Source organism: Aethalodelphis obliquidens, unplaced genomic scaffold, assembly GCF_003676395.1.
Source record: "Aethalodelphis obliquidens isolate GAN/ISIS:26980383/991018 unplaced genomic scaffold, ASM367639v1 scaffold51, whole genome shotgun sequence".
In the NCBI taxonomy this organism is placed as follows: domain Eukaryota; kingdom Metazoa; phylum Chordata; class Mammalia; order Artiodactyla; family Delphinidae; genus Aethalodelphis; species Aethalodelphis obliquidens.
Genome location: NW_020837995.1, coordinates 3467673 through 3488210, shown reverse-complemented (window position 1 = coordinate 3488210; position 20538 = coordinate 3467673). Strand labels below are relative to the sequence as shown.

At 36.7% G+C, this 20538-nt stretch overlaps 1 protein-coding gene across 10 annotated transcripts in view; it reads left to right on the top strand.

Moving 5' to 3' along the window:
• The window catches only part of DPH6 (diphthamine biosynthesis 6), a 456227-nt gene that overhangs the window by 155956 nt on the left and 279733 nt on the right, over nt 1-20538 (top strand). For all 10 annotated transcript variants that reach the window (XM_027083817.1, XM_027083818.1, XM_027083814.1 and 7 more), the window contains 2 exons: nt 13349-13443; nt 20118-20205. In XM_027083817.1, the coding sequence (XP_026939618.1) occupies nt 13349-13443; nt 20118-20205 (183 nt within the window). The remainder of the gene's footprint in view (nt 1-13348; nt 13444-20117; nt 20206-20538) is intronic.

The following is a 20538-nucleotide window of genomic DNA, read 5'->3' as shown; positions in this document are numbered from 1 at the left end:
TGGGAAGCAACCCTCTGAGTCTTTCCTGCCTCTCACTCATATCACCATCTTACTTTCATCTCTTATAGTTGATTTTTACCTCCATGTCTACGTATTACTTCATGATTTCCCCCAATTCTAGAACTATTTGTTGACTGCTCACTCTAGATTGTACAGATTTAGCTATCTTTACTCCCTTTGCCTCCATCACATATGTGTACTGTTTCCCTCATTCCATCTTCCCATACAGTTATATTGCAATTCCAGTTGGATGAATAGTCAGTGTTTAAATTACGATCACTATGAAAATTCAAAACACAGCTGAGTTAGATAATAAACTCTGGTAATAAACCTTTCCTGTACAACTTTTTACTTTTTCATTTGAATTAATAATTGTCTTGTTTTATTCACTTATTTAGTATTCCATGTACCAATCACTAATTCAGTGCTGTACTCACTGCCAATTTTCTAGTCTCTTAGCCAGATGTTCAGACATGTTAAGTAGTTTCTCAGTTTCCTCCTCCTGAAGTCGTTTCCAGGGCCCTCTGACCTGTATGTAATCTGGGCCAGTTTCCTTCTATGTTACGAGGCTGTCATCGTATCATCTCATAATCCTGGAGAACCCTTTACCTTTCTTCTTTGTTGAAGCCCTCATTTCCTGGATCCAGCATCTTCCTTTTTCTTTGTTTTATTCTCATTTTTGTGAAGCACATTCTCTATAAGATTTTAATAAATGGTCCACAGGAGGTAAGTGTTTTGAGACACTGCATATCTATAAATGTCTTCATTATTTCCTTGCATTTGATTGGTTCTTCAGCAGGTCATAAATTCTATTTTTGGAATATTTTCCCTCTGGATCTTGATAGTATTGCTTCATTCCCTTGCAGTTGGTATATGCTGTTGAGAAGCCTAAAGTCATTCTAATTCCTGACTATTTGTATGCAACCTTATTTATTTCTCTCTCCATCTCTCTGTAAGAGTATGTAAGATATTTCTGTTGCCCCAAGAATTGTAAAGTCTTATGTGCTGTGTCTTGGGTGTGCATATTTTTATCCATTGTGCTGAGACAGGTAGAATTTTCAGCTTGAAAATTTCAGTTCTGGGAAATTTCCTTGAATTACTTCACTGGTGTTTTCCTCCCCTTTGATTTTGCTTCTTTGAATTCCTATTATTTAGATGTCTTTTAATTTTTACCTACATCATTTTTCCCCTTTCTGGGAGACTTTCTCAATTTTACCTTCAAATATTTTAATTGAGTTTTTCCATATCTTATTTTTAATTTCTAAAAACTTATTTTTGTTCTCTGAATGTTCTTTTTTTAATCTATAATACTTTATCCTTATTATAATTTTTCTTCTCTCCTGCATAGTCCTTTTTCTCCATTGTTTACTTTGGTGCCTCTAACTTTCATTTTAGAGATGTTTCTGCTAATCTTTGGTGTTCTACTCATATTTGAGAGTAGGGACCTAAAATTTTTGTGGTAAGCACTAAGTGTGTGGATGGAGCTTTGTGACCTTGAGTTTCACTACAGGGAAGTATATCTAGGTCATTTAATCTGAGCTAGTTAGATTTCAAAGAAAAGGACTCTCCAGTCTGCTCTTGAAGTGAACGCATGCTGCAGGTTTTTTTGTTTGTTTTGTTTTCTGGGAGTTGAACAAGGAAAATGCTAGAGGTCTCCGAATCTTGTGTGCATACATTAACTGAATCCCTCTGTTTTTATTATAGTACCTCTGCCCTCAGCTGTGTTTCTTTTCTCCCAGGCTAGTTCCTCTGTCTCACCCTCTGCAGAGAATAAACCTTCAATGTTCTGCCATGGTGGAGGAGAGGCAGTTGCCAGCCTAGAGTGAAAGGATCTGGGGATCTGACTGCTTGTTAAACACACTGCCAATCAACCCTTCTTATTTTGGTGTCCTTCTCACATTTTCCCTTTACTTCCAGAGGTACCCAGTGCCACCAACTCATTACCTTATTGTTTTAGAGGAAGGAGTTATTTTACTGAGTAAATTGGTTTGGTCCTCTGCATTCTCCACTGTCGGTCGGCCTAGGATCCAGTGTTCTTGGGTCTATTAAATTTGTTGATCCTGTCACTTGCTCTCTGCTTTTCTGCATCTTTTTGAGTTTATGCCATTTTATGAAATACCTCCCATGAAGGTTTTACAAGGGGGTGGGAGTAGATGCATGGATTCAATCCACTGTCTTTACCAGAAGCAGTTACTCTTAAATCGAGCGATTTCTTAAGATCATCCAAGTAAAAGTTGTCTGCTAAATGGAAGAATGAAACCATATCATATAAAAATTGTGAATATATGTACTAAGGAGTATACCACTCAGCTAGGTGCTATAAGAGTTAAAGCCAGATATGTGCAATGCTGATTTCAAGCTTAAAGCTGTATTTCAAGTTCTGTTTTATATGAGTTAGCTTGTCTTCCTTATGGGTTTAACAAAAGAGCAATTTACAATCCAAGCTACCTATCACTTAAAAGCAAAAGATAAAGAGAATTTCACTAAAGTTGATTTGATAGTGTGGGTGAGAGAGACAGAATTTTAAGCCTTGTTCCCTGTACTGCTAACTTTATGGGAAAGAACACCTTTAACTGACCTTGAAAGTCAAGAGGAGGTAGAATTTCCTTGAGGGGAGATTTTGAATTTTGAACATAAGTGAGTTGGAAGGATATGTGGAATTTTATGGTTGAGTCCAGTGAGTATTATAAATATAAATTACTAGGTGTATTAAAATGTATTCTTAAAAAAAGTAAAAAATATGTACCGTAGAATTTCAAAGAAAATTATATGTTGTTGAGAGAATTCTGAGTAAATTCAGAGATAAATTGACAGCCATACTGGACTTTAAGAATGGATAGGATTTTTGACTGGCTGAACTGTTTGGAGTATATTTTGAGTACTGGGAGAGGAAGCTGAAAAAAGAAGTCAAAGCCATATCGTGAGAGATTTTGAATACTGAAGTGTGGATTTAACTATCTAAACAATGAGGACTAACTGCAGGATTTAGAGAAAGGGACTAAAGTTCTGAAAGGTGTAGTTTAAGGAATTTGACCTGGCAGTAAATAGTGCCCATTAATAGCTGTAGTTGAAGAGAAGAGGTGAAGGTCCTCCATACTTAGTGGCTGTTCTAATATATGACCTTGAACCCATCCCTCACATTTCTCTGATTGTGTTTTATAGAAGAACTCTTAACTGCCAGTGTCATGTGGTACTAATAGAACTGAGTGATAAGTATTTGTAAGGACTTCTTATGTGCTCAGTTCTATGCTGGCTTCTATAAGGGGTACAAAGTAAGTCAAAGAGTTATTTTTCATGGAACTTAGAGTTTTGTAAATGAGGGGAGGACTCTAATAACTTGGATCATATAAAGCCAAATTGGTATTTGCTATAAATGTAATTGGGACCTAAGAGATGGAAGATGACCACATGACCTAGAGTAGCTGAAGGCGATGTCATGGAAGCCTCAGCACTTAAACTGGTCTGAAGGATGGATGAAATTTACATGGGTGGTGGCAACACAGTGAATCAATATGAAGAAGATTCCTTGGCAAGAAGACATGCAGGGACAATGATGAACTTGTTTTAAATGAAACTAAGAGCTGGTATTGGTAGATTAATAAGAAAAAGGTGAGGTGGGAATTTAGGACCCAATCATAAAGGGCCCTGAGAGATGGACCAAGCAATTTGGGATAAGAAATAGCAAGATATAGAAGGCTCATCAACAGGGATTTATATTATTAAAATATATCTCAGGAAATTTAGTCTGGCAGTAGTATTCTTGGATTGGGAGTAGAAGAAATTGGAAATGAAAAAGAGTCTAAGGTGCTCTTATAGGAAACAGGTGTGAGGGCTTAGAGCATGAAACCGCTGACAGTAGGGATGGAGAGAGAGAACACAACTAAAAGAAAGATTTTGACGGAAGAATGAAAAAGAAACTAGCACCAAATGGCCAGAAGCTGGGAAAGGAAGAATCAAAGATTAATCCACACATAATGATTGGGGAAATTAGAAGCACACATTTTTGCAGAGGAGAACAGGGTTGAGAAAGAACATGATAAGCTTGGTCTTAAACATACTGAGTTTTAAATTATAACATATAAACCAAAGGCATATGTTTTTAAACTATGAGGTTGGCACACAATTGAGATGTTCAGGCTAAAGACTAAGGTTTGTTATTTATCAGAGTCAGGACACAACTTTAAATTCTGTGTTTGTTTAGTTCTAAGCTACATAACCTTTGCAAATCAACCTAGTTTTCACCTCTGGAAAAGGGAAAAAATAAAATTAGTAGCCATTTCATTGAGTATATATTATATGCTGTGTAGTGTATTAGACTTATTTTTTCACATGGTTTTATTACTGAAAACAGCACTCCTATGAGGTAGACGCTGTTGTCATCTCCATTGTACAGATCAGTAATCTGAGGCTCCGAGAGTTTGCATGACCTAAGATCACGTAGCTACAAAGTGACAGAGCTAGGATTTGAACCAAGGGCAGTGTGTCTCCAAAGCTACTGCTTTTAATGAGTTATGCAATGCTGCTTTCACTGTGCCTCACTACAGTATGTGCTTTACCTACTTTTATAGTTAAGCTGTGTATTTACTAAGTGCTTACTAAGTGCCATACTCTGTGCTAAGTGCTTTTTATGCATTATTTTATTTAACCATCTAACAAGCCTATGACGTTGCTACTACTAATGTTTACATTTTACAGATGAGGAATCACTTAGAGGGTGAGTTACTTTTCCAGAGTCACAGAGCTGGGAAGTTGCAGAACCGGAATTTATGCTTTAAGTCTATCTGATTTCAGAGCGGATGCTCTTTTTTATTCTTAAAAGTTATTTTGAAGATTAAATAAGATAATTTCATCATTTTCTTAACTTTAAGGCATAAAGCAAATTGTCTTTAATTAGTAGTGACAGTGTTCGTATTTGCAGCAGCAGAATAACATAAAGGTGATGGTTGAACCCGTGGACTGCATAAGCTATCTGAGGGAATAAATTGATAAAGAAGACTATAGAGAGAATCATGAGGGCTATTTATAATTTAGGAGCAGCAGGAGGGAAAGGAGTTGGAGAAGCCTAGCAATAACTTAGAAAATACAGTAACATGGAAGCCTAAGGAAAACAATCACAAAGATTTGAGACATCAGTTGTACCACATGCTGCATAAAATTTGAAAAAGATAAGGTCATTAGACAGTGTCCCAGCACATTGCTACTTATACTAAAAACCAGTCAACAGGACCACCATCCATCCAGTTTCCCAATGCAGAAAGCTGGGAATTTTTCTTACTTTTTTTTAAACTTTCTTCACTTCTCCAGTCACTTATTTCAGCCTAGAAAACCTCTCTCAAAATATCTGCCCTCTCCTCTCCATCCTCACTGCTACTTCTCCAGTTCAGGAAAGCTTTACCTCCTGCCTAGATTCCTCCAGCAACTTCTCAGTTCTTTCTGCTTCTTGACTTATTGCCCTCCAGCCCATTCTCCACTGTGCAGCCAGAATGATGTTTCTAAAAGACAAATGAGATCAGGTCAGTTTTCTGTTTAAAACATCCTCATGGGTTCTCAGTGATCTGAGGATAATAACTTAGTATGGCATATGAAGCCCCATAACATCTGTCCTCTTTCTAGTTTTTCAGCCTCACCTCTCCACTATTACTCGTCTAGTTATGTTTCAGCTATGCCAAACTTACTTCAATTTCTAGTACCCATCGTGTGCTCTGGGACTTAACACATGCTGTTCCTTCTGGAACAGTTTTCTTCTCTCCTGCCTTCTCTCTCTCTCTCTCTCCCCTCTCCCTCTCCCTCTTTCTCTTTCTCTTTCCCTCTCTCTCTCTCCAGACTTTCCTGGTTAACTCATCCTTCAGATTCTTTGAGAAGCCTTTTGAGTTCCTTCCAGTTAGGTCCCCTGCTTTATACTCCCACCACATCTCATGCATCCACCAAAGCAATCCCTACCCTTTATTGTAATTGCTTATTTAACTTTATGTCTGTACCTCCAGACAGTAAGCTGTTTTATGCAGAATTTATGTCTGCTCCTATTGTTATCCCCAGCACTTAAAACAATGCCAGACCTACTGTAGACATTCAATAAATACTTCTTTAATAAGTGCTATGAATGAATATATGCAGCATGAAATTATTTTGTATGTTAAATACATCATTTATAAAATGAAATTGTGGTGAGTTTTTTAAACCTCATGGTTTTCTCTAGGTGGTAGGAGGGATGAGGGAAGTGCAATTTCATTTGGCCTTTTCTTTTTTTTGTCAGTTTTAAGATTAGTAACAGCAAGTGAGGTAGGTTTAAAAGAAAAAATATCTTGATTTAATAAGAAATTCTCACAATTATGGTATTACAGTCTTTTTTTTTTTTTTTTTTTTTTTGCGTTACGCGGGTCTCTCACTGTTGTGGCCTCTCCCATTGCGGAGCAGAGGCTCCGGACGCCACAGGCTCAGCAGCCACGGCTCACGGGCCCAGCTGCTCCGCGGCATGTGGGATCTTCCCAGACCGGGGCACGAACCCGTGTCCCCTGCATCGTCAGGCGGACTCTCAACCACTGCGCCACCAGGGAAGCCCTACAGTCTTTTAAAAGGATAAAAAAATTAAACAGGGAAATCATGATGCCCATAACCTTTTCAGTTCAATAATTAGTAGAGCTCAAATGGAGTTATTATGAATATGAATATTTATCTGTATGAATAAATGTGCCAGAAAAAATAGAATCATATAAGTAATTTCCTTTTCATTTACTAGGAATTCACTTTTTAAATGCTCAGACTCCAAGGCATTCTTATAAGCCATGAAATGACCCAAGTCGGCCACATCTGTTCAAAATGTGTTTTAGAAAGCTTATCGTAACAATAGTTAGTTGGAAAATTAATGTTCACCTTCCATAAAAATTTTATCCAAAAGAGAACACAGCACAATTTAGATATATGTGAAGCAAGGAATATACTTGTATACAATGGAAATTATAATGTGAAATAAGTAAAAAATGATCTTATTATTTTATCAAAAATAATTTAACTGGTTAGAAAACAGCAACATATTTCTTTTCAGCTGGTCAAGATCCTTTTGAAATTTTATTTTATTGATGTGTTAGCTTTATACCTTTGTATTTATACAAAGGATGGGACCAGTTTGACTGATGTCAGACAGAATAACAGCTGTATTAATCATATCCAGTGGCCATCTGATCTGAATCTTTTTCTATATAACATTCCCCAAATGGTTAAAAATGGGGAAAAATAGTGACATCCCTGATTCAGTGGGTAATCAGATAAGAAAAACATTGACAGCCATGTGTAAATTTTATTCAGTTTTAGAGTTCCAAAAGTAGAAAAATTTTATCCTATTTCTAACGATATAGAAAAAGAAATTAGTAACTTTCTCCTGATGCCGAAAGCTCAGCTTCTCCTTACACTGGTGCCGAATCAAATCTCGGAGACAGAGATTTGGGTGAAGTAGAAAAGGATAGCTTTATTACTTTGCCAGACAAAGGGAGACACAGTGGGCTCCTGCCTCGAAAAGCTATGTGTCCCAACTTGGAGAGGACAGTGAGAAGTTTTATAGTAATGGTTCAAAGAGGGTGTGATCAGCTCGTGGACATTCTTCTGATGGGTTGGTGGTAAGGTAAGTAGGAGTCAGCCTCATCAACCTTCAGGTTCCAACTGGTCTGGGGTCTACATGCTTGTGGGCAGCATACAATCGTTAACCGTTAACTTCTCCCACCTGGAGGGGATTTCAGTGTCTGCAAAACAGCTCAAAGATATTATTGTGTGTATCCTTTGATGGGGAACCAGGACCTTGTGCCAAGGCTGCACTATTGTTTCTCTTAACTGTTTTGTTTCTCCCTTGTCTCATATTCCCTCCCTTCCCTAATTAACAACTTCTTGAATCTGCATGTTGGAACTCAGGGAAGGTCATGGAGGCTGAATGAAGGCTATTTCCTGTAATCACAGAAATGAAGGACACAGAAAGGCTTTGTGCCCAGAAGGCCCACAGGGCCCTGCTCGGTATCACTCCTCCCTTTTACTTCATAATTCTGTTTGGGAATGGCTTACTTTGTGTCTGAAACTATACCTGTCAGTACATGCCAATTGGACCCTTTTCTGGGAGTATACAGGGTATCTGAACCATGGAGAAGACAGCCATTTGGTCATTGTGTACTATGTGCTACACACTGCTAGGAAAAAATTATGAGAGGGTTTAAGAAATTTAGAAACTTATAGTCTCATGAGAAACATTTAAATTCAAGGGGTACATAGTAATGCAATACAGAAATATGTCACAAGGCAGCATGGGACAATCCCACAGGCAATAATAAGAGTGATTTCTATAAGTTGAAGAGAAGGAAATTGCCTGTTGGGGTTTATGTTTATCACATTATATTTCACTTTTTAAGATTTAATCTTTTGGGTTTTTTTTCCAGCCAGTCAAGATTCTTTTGAATCTTTATTTTACTTTATTTTCCCATTCAGTGTATTAGCTTTATGTCTTGGTATTCTTGTGAATGATGGGACCAAATGGCTGAAGTCTGACTCTCAGTTTACAGAGCTTGATTTCCATTGAATAGGCAATGGTCAAACACCAAAAGTTTTTAAGTGAATGAATGCCATCTCATATTGTTAAGGAAAGTTAGTGTGTTGATAACATGTAGGGTAGATTGGGAGGGGTGAATATAAAGCAGGAAGACAAGAGATTATTGTAATAGTTCAAGTGCAAAGTGATCAGTAAGGATGTTAGAATGGAAGGGAGTGCATACATTTTCTCATTCACTGCCATATGCCTAGTGTATAGAAGAGCATCTGGCACGTAATAAGTACTGAGTGAATATTTGTAGATTCAATAAATGAATTCATGAAAATTTTAAAATGTAGGCTGTGTGGCAGAAGGAAAGGAAGGAATTAAGTTCTACTCCAGTATTTTAAGTTTGATTGAACAGAAATTGAGCAGGCAGAGAAGGTTTTGAGGAAAAAATTAAGAACTGTGTTTTATTCACGTTGAAGTAAGACAACAATGCTCCCAAGTAAAACACTCAATAAACGTTTGTTATGGGGGGAGCGAATACATGGGAGAGAGGTTGATGGCTAGGGTTTTCACTTTGAGAGCCATTTGCAGTAGAGGTAATAGATATAGTAGGGGTCATGGTCCTCAAAGATGGGAGTATATAGATAAAGAGCAGAAGGTCCAAGGGAATAGCAAATTAATAGAGAAAAGATAACATATGTCGACTGCTTCCTATGCACTAGGCACTGGGTTAAAAGCTTAGTATGTATTATATCTTCTAATACAACATCCCCCGAAGGGCAGGTATTACCTAGGGAAATGGAAATGCAGAGAACTTAATCAATTCATCCCGGGTCCAGTACTCAGTAAGTGCTGGAGCTAGAATATGAACCTACAGCTGTCTATCCCTAGTTTTCCAACTGTGCTAAAATTACTCTCTGTTCATAAATTTTGTCTATCTTTTCCAGTAAATCTTTAATGTATTTATAGTAGTTATGTTTAAAGTCATTATCTACTGGGTTCAATATTTGGTTACTGTGTGGGTCTGTTTTTGTTTTGTTTGTTTTTCTCTTGATTACAGTTCACATTTTTAACTTTTTCACTGTTCATCTAATTTGTTTTATATATATTATGGTAGATATTGAATAAAAAAGAACAGTAGAGACTGAAGTAAATATTCACTCCAGAAAAGTCACACCCCTTCCTCTGTCTGACAGCTAGTTTGTGGTGTTTATTCTCTTTAGTCTGATCTCCAGTTGAGCTGGGTCTGGTTTGAGTTGTTTCAGTTTGCTACGTGTTTGAAATGTTTTGAAAGCAGGATAAGGTCTCTCCCTTTATCAGGGCATGTGATCTGTGCTCCAGTGAGTCTAGAGATCTCTCTCTCCTTCTCCCCCCTACCCCGTCTCCCTGCTTTAAAGTCCTGCTACCAGTTTTTTTTTTGGTCTTTTTTTTTGCCTTTTCAAGGGCTTACTGCTGTTGGCCTTTCCCTGCCTCCTCTCTGGCTTTCCAAGTCTTGGCTGAAATCTCTCTGTCTTCCTGCCCTGTCACCAGTCCTTGGTACAGTGAAAGTTCAGTAGAAAAGACTTGATGGGCAGGTGTTCTCAAAGGGATCTCTCTCCCCTTTTCTGCCCTGGCCCTAGCTCTCTGCATGTAGCTACTGTGTACACTTAGTTAAGACTGTGAAAAAGAACTGGCAGCCTATACACACTCCCTGGGTCTCCTCAGGACTCTAATAGTCCGTCACAGAGGTCCACAGATGGCCATAAGAGTTTGGCTTTTTGTATACGCTGATAGACGTCAGCGTAGATTTGCTTCTACTCTGTCTGTTCCCCCATTAGGAAAGTGACCATGGATCTTCACTCATCTAGGAAAGGCTTACCCTTTTCTGCAGTTAGTTCATCCAGACTTCTTTGCATTCTCGGATCTCTGTAGGTAAAACACAAAGGCATGGTTGCTTTGTAGCCTATCTGGCATGTTTTTGGTGTTACGGTGATAACAACTGTCTACTTCCACTTTTTACATACTAACTGAAACTATTTAACAATGTTTTAATAATTAATGGACATTAGACCTTAATTGTCAAATAGCAATATGAAAAATATTTTTTATTTTTCAATATAGATTGCTATCGTTTGTACTTAAATTATGGAAAGAATCATGATAATTCAGTGAGAAACTAAACCTTAGAAAAACTGTTACCTATTTAGTATTTTCAGTTACAATGAAATTGATAGAGAAACTTATCAAAGTGAACTGCAAAAACTGTATTTGGAGTGATTAAGTGCTGGCATACAGTAATGCTAATTTTGAGTTGAAACCCAAACACAGACCTGAAACATGTTAGAATAAAATTGCTACTTTCTGTGAATAGTGTAGATATGAGTAACACTATCCTACATGTTTTAGAAAAGTAAATTGAATGTTGTGTACCACAAATATGTCTCTGGAATGTACACATCTGAATTCTCTACTACCTAAACTGACCCTTTTTTTATCACATGCATACATCATGCTTTTGTGCTACCAGGATGTTGATTTCTAACAGGGTGCTATGTCTTAGATAAAGAAAATGGCTTAAAGAAAGTGGCTAGCATAAACTTTGCTTCTTGAGGTCTCTCAGGACATCAAAGGGACTTGGAACTGGCTAAAAGTCAGCCAATAAAGATCGAATTTTCTAGATACTTGCATCTACTAGAGCTTGAAGCTAGTAGAGTTTAGAGGGGCTGCAAAAGACATCCTAAGGATTCACAGACTACTTCTTGGTTCATCAGCCATAAAAACCACTGGGCTCTTTACCCAAATTTCTTTACTTGGAATCTGTGTCCATGCTGCTGAACCAGTAGTAGTGGGGAGAAGAGATTGCACATATCATTTATAGAAGCAACATCACTGTTTCATCATATTGTGGTATTAAAATATAAGGTGCAGTATATTTAGGAAGCTTCCGGAGACCAGGGACATTGTCTTGTTTACTTTTGGATCTTTTTCATCTAGCAAGGCCTGCCAAATAATCACTGTTAAATAAATATTTGTTGAAGAACTGATTGGATGAATATTATGGAAATATTTTACATGAACTGGAAATATCACTGGATGCATCCATATTTTAGATTTCCTAGTACTATGTTGGATTAACATAGCAGCTCGCATTACTTTTACTAGGGACTAATAAAAGGATATCAGTAGGATAACAGCCATGCAACTTTAATTTTTTAAAATCCAGTTATTCTTTGGTGGTAGATTATAGAAGTTTTGCAAAGCTTCAGTGAAAGGTTTTCTAATAAAAGGAAGCCAGTGATTGTTAAGGTATACTCCCACATAAGAAGACTGTCCATAAAGGTGAGAGTAGAAGGTTCACTTGGTAGACAGTTGTTAGAATGGGAAGACCAGTGAAGGGAGATCAGCACAGAAGGGGTCAGGCACCAGCTGACAGAACAAGGAAACACCCCTGAAATCCACATCCCATTATTATTCCTACATTTTTTATTGCAAAGCAGACATTAATTTAATTTGGTTTACCACAGTAATGCATTCCTGTTATCTGCTCTCATAAGGACCAGCTGCCGTAATTCTGCCTTGCTGATTCCCTACTTCATTTATCCACTTTGCTCATGTGAGTTCTTATAGAAAATGCCACCCCATTTTCTTTCCTTCACTTTTCTTGCTGTTTGCCTTTACAGGTCATCCACATTACTATTGATCCTTAGAGGGAGTAGTAGAATTTTCATAGATGTGTGCTTTAAATCCCGAAGGGCACGTAGTCAGTAGTTGAAATGTAATGGATTTGGAATGGTAGCACAACCACAAAAAAAAAACAAATAAATAAATGTGTAACTGTGCAGGTAAAACCAAAGACTTAGGCCACAGTCCCAGCACTGGCAGTAACAGAGAACATCAATGGAGTCGCTCTTCCTTTGGGCTGGGAGAGACTGTAAGCAGGGAAAGCTATGAAATTCAGAATGAAGGAGATGGAATCATAGTGCTAAAGCCTCCGCACGAGAGCAGGAAGATTCTATGGCAAGCCAGTGAGAGTGCTCCCCAGCACTGATTCCAGCCATGTACCAACCAGATAAGAGATGATTTTACTCTCAGTATCATTTAAATAACACAGCTTACATTCAATGCAAAGCACAGGGAATTTTTTTGTTTCTTTGCTTATTTACTTGTGTGTTTTAATTTCAGGTTTAATCAGACAACATTATAAGCTATCCCAGCCTTTCTGGGAGTTATACTTTCCTAGGGCTTGTCTGCAGCGTTGGAACTTCATTAGTTCTTGATACCCTTGGAACTTTACTATTAATAATAACCTTAAGCATAATAACCATGTTTATGGCTTCTTTGTGTGCACAGGCCCAAGGAAAGGCCTTAGATTACATTCTCTGTGTCTCTGAGAAATGCTCTAAACACAACATTTTTTCCCCTTCTACATATACGTCAAAGGGCAGGGGAAAGCACAGTTTGGCTGCATATATTCTCATTTACTGCGTAATTACTTAGTATCTTTCCCCCTTAGCCTCCCTTTGAAGCTAAAGCTAGTGGCATTCCTAAACTTTATAGTAATCTTTAAGCTTTCTCATTATACACAAAAATGTTGGTCACTTACATCTTTTTATAAGGGTTTGGTGATTATTAAAAATGCTATGCTTTATGATAACATTTTTCATATGGTTTTAAACACATATTTTAAGCAGAAATATACAGTTATTTTCCTGTAGCTCACCATCTATTTTGGAATTAAAGTTTCTGGCATGGATATTTTTTAGGACAAAATAAGTTAAGTGAACATTTTTGCTAACTAATTTTAAGATTCCTGTTTCTTTCCTTCTTTTTCTTTTTCTTTTTTTCCCCTATTTTCAGCTTTCTAAGAAGTACGGAGTCCATGTTTGTGGAGAAGGTGGAGAGTATGAAACGTTCACTTTGGACTGCCCTCTATTTAAGAAGAAAATAATTGTGTAAGATATCATTTCAGCATTTTCTTCCCCTTCCTCAAATTTAAGTGATGGAAGCAACGTAACATTAAGCTGGAGGCAACTTTTGTTAAGAGAAATAGAACATGTCCTCCAAGTTCACAAACACTCAATTTGTTTAATACCAGTGAAGTCGTCTGAATACCTAAATCAATACATGACAAGACGAGGCCTTCATAGAAGCCTATAAACTTTTTAGACATTGCACTTTCATTGACTTGCTGATTATGGCCTACAGTGAAACTGGTACCTACACACTGACACTTTTCTCCTTTCATGAAGTGTGAATTGCCTGTGTTATTTATCTTTCATTACAGCTACATTTGATAAACTGCCACATCAGTAGCCTGTGGGTTCCATTAACTCCGTTCTCTTTTTCCTTTTTCTTGGCTTTAATAACTTAGAATGGTAATACTAAACATTTCTCTTCAATTATTTGGGGTTATTTTTACATATAAACTTTGTTTTTAAATGAATTCTGTTTTATGGTGAATAGTGTGATTTCTTTGCCATAAATTGTTAAAATTCGTGTAGCAAAAAGTAGGAACTTTCTTCAGTTTGTTAACATTATTATCCATACTCTAATTTATATCACTCCTCTCATATGCTAAGAGGGTACTTTATTTGCTTTTCCTAAGCTCTTCAGCTTCTTGAAAAGGTTGTCAGAATTATGCTTGATTTCAGAAACCTCATCTGATGAAAGACTAGAATCTTGTATCGAATGGACAGCTTTAATATTTTCAACACTGAAAGGTGACTTCTTTGTACATATTAATAATGAGGGAAAGAATGTTCTAAGAAGTTAAGACAACTCCAGGTGAATTTTCTAAAAGTTACATTTATCTTGGGAAACATAGCCAAGACCTCTCCATTACCCTGTGCAATATTCACCCACTCTTGCTTCTCTCATTTCTTCTAATTTGTTTTCCATTAATAATCATCGAACATAATAATAATATATTTGGCAAATATATATCAAGTACCTATTATGTCTAAAGCATTCTACTGGGCACCACTGATGTTGAAACATAGTTCCTGTCTCCAGAAGGGTGGAAGGAAGACACACCTGCATAAAATTGTGACACAAAATGGTAGAGGATAAGAGTCAGAAGAATAAGTTCATAAACGAGAGGTATTTCTTGTGGCTTCAGTGATCACAGAACAATTCATTGAATGAACTGTGCCTTAGGTATTACTTCTATGAAATAATACTGTTTGGTTACTTAAGAAAAACATTTCCATGCTAGGGTGAAATTATAGTATAATAGGAAACTTGCAATATACTTATTAGACTAACCAAATTAGAAAAAAATAAAAAGCACAATAAGAGAAAGAAGGCCAAAGAATAATACTCTTCCTGTTCATTGCACAACTTGAGGTCCTGGAGCACCCAGAACTCTTTATGGACAACATAGAATTATAAGAAATGTGCTGCTTTACACTACATAACCATAAGGTTTATTTATCATAGTACTTTAGACCTGAAAAATGAATCTTTCACTTCATCATTGTGTAGACAGAGAAACCTCAACCTGACTGAGGCAATGACATGATGGGAGTTAATCATGCTGTTGAAGAGAAGGATATCAGGGAAGGTGTATTAGAACCCTCTAGTGCCAAAATGAGCTGTTCAATTAACTGGATAATCATTTGTTGAGGATAATTATGTGGGTGGAACTCTGCAAGCTGCCACCCTGCTCTGTAAAAGTTCTTTTGTAAGAATGGAGAGGCACATCAGCAATACTGGAAGTGCTAACATACGTGTGTGTACCTTGAGAACAGAAGGGGAAGAACTGACATTTCTTTCTTACTCAGTTATCAGCTACTCACTAATCTGATTCTGATGCTTAAGCGCGTTCTTTGATTTTTTTCTTCATAGGTTCTGCCTCACCTCAGCTTCATAACTTTCTTATTCGATTTCTTTTCGCTAGATTGCCTTCCCATTTATCCCCACTTTGCTAAATCCTTCCAATTTTAAAGGCTTTGGTTGTTACTACTTCCAGTGCTTGTCCTCATATCTGAACTCTCAGAACACACAGTAGTAGGCACTGATAAATGTTAAATATCATGGAATTAATTTTTCATTTATTGTTTAGTTTTAAATATCCTATTTCACTTTTATGTATTCCTTTCTTAGGTTATAACTAGAGCTTGTAGTAGTTGAATGGAAAAAGAATGTCACCTATTATATACAAAATCTTTCCTTCTCTTTAAAATAGAAAATGTCCTTATCATACCTGTCTGATAAGCACTAAATGTGATGATGTGAATGAATATGCATTGCACATTCTAAAACTGTATATAAATTAAAGTTATTTTATTTAGAGATAGTTTTCCATGTGACACAATTAAAAGATAAGTTTAGACCTGGTAACTACTTGTTAACAATTGACAGTTAATCTTACTGGATCCTGTCAGTTAGAATGTGTTTGGGGGGACAAAGTTAATAATTTCTCCTGTTATATTTGACATAGTAGTGATCTTCCACAGTTAGCATACAACTAGTTGATTATTAGGAATCCCCTTTTCAATGCCTAATTCAAATTTTATGTTAGAAAAGGAGACTATGAGGAGAAAAAATAAACTTTTGCATGCAAAATGATTTGATTATAATTAGGTGTGGTTTTTTTTTTTCAAAGACACAGATAGAATCTCTTGTATAATGAAATAATTTAGACAAATTAGGGTGGTTCTAGAAGTTTATTATGAGATACATTTTGCCCCGAATTCCAACTAACATTTTTAGAATCTTGTAGGAAACACTGGTATAACAGTCTTTGTGTGGAAGTAATCTTTTAAATTTTTGACTAGAACATTTTACAGTTTACTTTTCACATCAATTAGGATGTGACTACTCACCTCTAGATGCAAATTTTTAGATCAGAAAATGAGGGGTTTTTCCTGAGGAGCCTTGACAAAAAGAATTGCAGCCTAGTCTTTAAGAATAGAGGACAACTGTAGGTCCTCAAATAAAAAACTTACTTTCTCGGTGTCCCTGGTGGCGCAGTGGTTAAGAATCCACCTGCCAATGCAGGGTACACGGGTTCGAGCCCCGGTCTAGGAAGATCCCACATGCCGCGGAGCAACTAAGCCCGTGAGCCACAACTGCTGAGCCTGCGCTCTAGAGCCCGCGAGCCACGACTACTGAGCCTGCGCACCTAGGACCTATGCTGTGCAACAAGTCACCACAGTGAGAAGCTCGCACACCACAACAGAGTGCCACCCCCTGCTCGCCGCAACTAGAGAGAAGCCCGCGCGCAGCAATGAAGACCCAACGCAGCCTAAAAGAAATATTTTTTTTTTAAAAAACCTACTTTCTTTTTATTTCTTACTTTGAAATATATGTGTATGCATATCAAAAGTAAGAACTAAAACATGGGGAATATAGCCAGTATTTTGAAAATAAAGTAAGAACTAAAATCCCAATGTATTAATGAAGGTGATAATTTTCTTCTCACTGTTAATGAACACAATTTTAATGTCAATCTTTGATACAACCCCATATTTCCATTTGAATTGTCAATATTAATGTACTACTGCTACAGAGTTGCTGTGTATGGGATGGATGGATGGATAGAAGAAACAATGGGAAGGAAGGAGGGATGAAAAGAAGAACTAAATTCTATGATTAAAACACTATGCTCTCATTTTCCCCACTTACTCCTCGTTTCTACCTATTCAAGACAGAACTCAGCCCAGAGCATCATAATATGGCATTTAGCCGTGAGGATGAATCAAGTACTTTCCTTGTCTGCCTTCTCATATCTATTCTGTATCACTTGGGAATTTATTAGAATTTATGAACCATTTTCCTTGTATTTAAATTTATATAATTATTTTTATTATGCTAGAGATAACCATATATTGTTATTGGTATACATGTATGCTTATGTTCATGTATCCATATATATATACAGTATGCATGTATGAAAATGTACGTATTCGTGTGAAGATTGGTAATTGAAAAATCAATGTGGGTTTTTGATAGTGTCAATAGTTACTGTGTAAATGTAAAGATACTTAACAAAGTTAAACTATACAGTTATTTGTTTATTCAACAAATAATTGAAAATAAGGCAGTGTATTCTGCACTGAGCCAGAGGTGGAGTGTGGGGAGACAGGCAGACAAAGATGAACAAAACCTGGTCCCTCTCTAAGAAGGAAGACAAGCACACAGACACATAATTATAATATAGTGGATGTGTTATGAAAGGTCTGTAAATGCATTACCAAAGCACATAAAGCAGAAAACTAGCACTGTCTGAAGATGTCAGGCAAGACTTCACGGAAATGATGTTGGAAATGTCTTGTGAGGATAAGTGTGAGCCCACGGGGAATATCTGCGTGCAGTTGTCTTTTCAGAGGGGAAGTAGGAACCAAGACCATGGCTGAGCCTCAAGAGAAAATTCAGTATTTTGAAGTGAGAGGGTTAGGGCCTGATCTCTCAACTTGAGAGAGAGCCTATAGTCAGGGAAGAGAGACTCAGACCTGACTCAGCTAGCTGCCCTTTTGAAGTCGTAACTAGGGATAAGCCTAACGCAGCAGTGAAAGGGAGCATGGGATCCAGCTCTTGGCTACTGAGAAACCTCAGTTGTGTAAGAGGAAGGGGCTGCACTGATTACTTGTATTAATAGGGAAAGAGGAGGAGGGTAGCCAACTGGAAAGCATTTTTGCTGTTGTAGAGTTTTTCTTAATTTTCTGGGTCTCTCTGAGGGTATTCCAGCAGATTCTGCTCTAGGTTTCAGAGAAATCCATGAAGCAGACAGAAACCAGAGACTCTTGAAAGTTGAGTTTCAGGTGAGTTTATGAAAGAAAAGCAGAGCAGTAGTGGCATTATTCTGTTTGAAGCTAAAAGCCATTTATTTGAATCTATTATCTGTCTCCCAGTTGATTCTGGCTTTGTATAACTGAATGAAATGACGTTAGTCAATTAGAGATTATGGATTTAATAGAATCCATAAAAACCATATTCCTCTTCACTTAGTGTTCAGAATGTTATATATTTTCTCTGGATAACAATCTTGGTTCAGAATGCAGTAATTGTATCAATTAAGTGAGCTATTTGCTGTCAATCTTCTGTTTCTAGTGGGAATAACTGTCAAGAGAAAGGAGGGCCCGAAACCCTTTCCACTGACACATCACTGGTTCAGGTTAATCATGGTTTTGGTGTACCCATTGTCAAGGATATCAAGACCAAGCTGCCTACATCAGGCATTATTGAGGCTCAGGATCGGTTTCCAAAGCTGGGATTGGGAACATAGAGATTGAAATTTAATGTAAGAACGAGGTCATACACAGGAACTAGAATTTGAATCTATTGAGGAACCAAGATAGGACCAGAACAGACAACTCAGGAGTGAATAGACAAGACGACTAGACTAGAGTTAACAAGGCAGAGAGACAGGTGGTAGAAAGCAAGAGGGTCTCCTCTTTTCTTTCTCTTTCTCCTCTTGCTCATTATACATTGAGGCATCTTTCGGTTAGGTAGTCTGTGAAGGCAGGTTATTACTTTCTTTCATGATCCCGATTATAATGTTTTTCTTTTAAAGTCATAGAAGCCTGTTTTAATGTAATTTTTTAAAGAACTAACAAGATACGTATTTGATACTAACGGTTCATGAATAGTAGTTGATTTTTTTTTTTTACCATCAAACTTTTTTCTCTACCTCTGATCTTTCAAGTGAAAAAGTAAGCATATTTTGCTCATGAAAATTTAATATATCGGATCCTAGTCTTTTGAGATTTCTTCTATTGTCGCTAAATAACTTTGCATTACAAAAGTTAATTCAAAAATATTTTACATTAGTGGAAAAGAATCAAAGTAAGAATTTATTTTGCTGAACAACAATGGTTAAAGTGCTAACAATGTACTAATATAAACATTGGAACTAGTTCCTAAGGCATTAAAGAGACATGAGAAATTTCTGCTTTTAGGATTTGAGTTAAAATACAAAAACACTATTGCTTTCTTAATAAACAACAATAAAAAATAATTAATTATTAGAACTTCACACATAATCTTAGTTATTCACATGTGCTTTACAGGGTATCTTTGATAAAAGTTGAGTTAATTTACATGTATCCATATGGTGCCAGCAAGCAGTTCATACTGTTTTACCTGAATGTGGTAATTGCTATGTCAGACAATCAATTTTAATAACAATGATATTGCAGTGTGAAGAGTTCATCTAGAGCTTAAAACCATCACCAGTACTGCCTTTGTGAAGGATAATTGAGATTTTGTGTGAAACACTGGATGAATTACCTCTTGAAAATGAAAAGAATAATGAAGATAAAGCACTACTGTTTAATGGTAGCCCATACCAACCAAATTTGTGAAAATGAAATTGAAGTTTCAAGTTGTAAAACTGTTCGGAGAGCTTTGAGTGAACCTGAAAGTTGAACTGTGTGTCCTCATAAAGATGAAAAGGTCTTTACTTATTTTTGAAAGTTTAATATTCTCAATCTTTTCCCCAATTAAATATTGGATTATTAAAAGTAGATGTTAATCGTTAATTATGTAGTAAATATGTATACAATAGTATACTAGTGGAAATAAATGAGGATTTTTGGTCTTTTCTAGTCACTAGTAGGAGCAACTTGCCACAAAACAGATTTTGCATAGTAGATAAATGTATTATAACATTTTTTTATTTCAGGGATTCATCAGAAGTAGTCACACATTCAGCTGATGCATTTGCACCTGTGGCTTACCTACGCTTTTTAGAATTGCACTTGGAGGACAAGGCAAGTAAATCTAATTCACAGTGATTTAAAGAGAAAATTGAGATATGTGCATTGTCTCTATAGATGTAATTCTATAACAACAAATGAAAGGGTAAAAAAAAGTGATTTTTTTCAAATCCTCAGTCAGTAACTGAGAATTCTGCAGATGTTTATAGTTTTAAGAGCTGTATATTATGTAAAAGATATTACATTGCTGAAGAGTTTGCAGTTCATTTGAAAAGGGAATCATATATACATTAATCAAGGAGAAGACAGGACGGTGTATAACCAAATATTAAATCATCTAGAAAATTAAGAATTAGGTTATTGAGCATCAGCCTTAGGGGAAAGGTT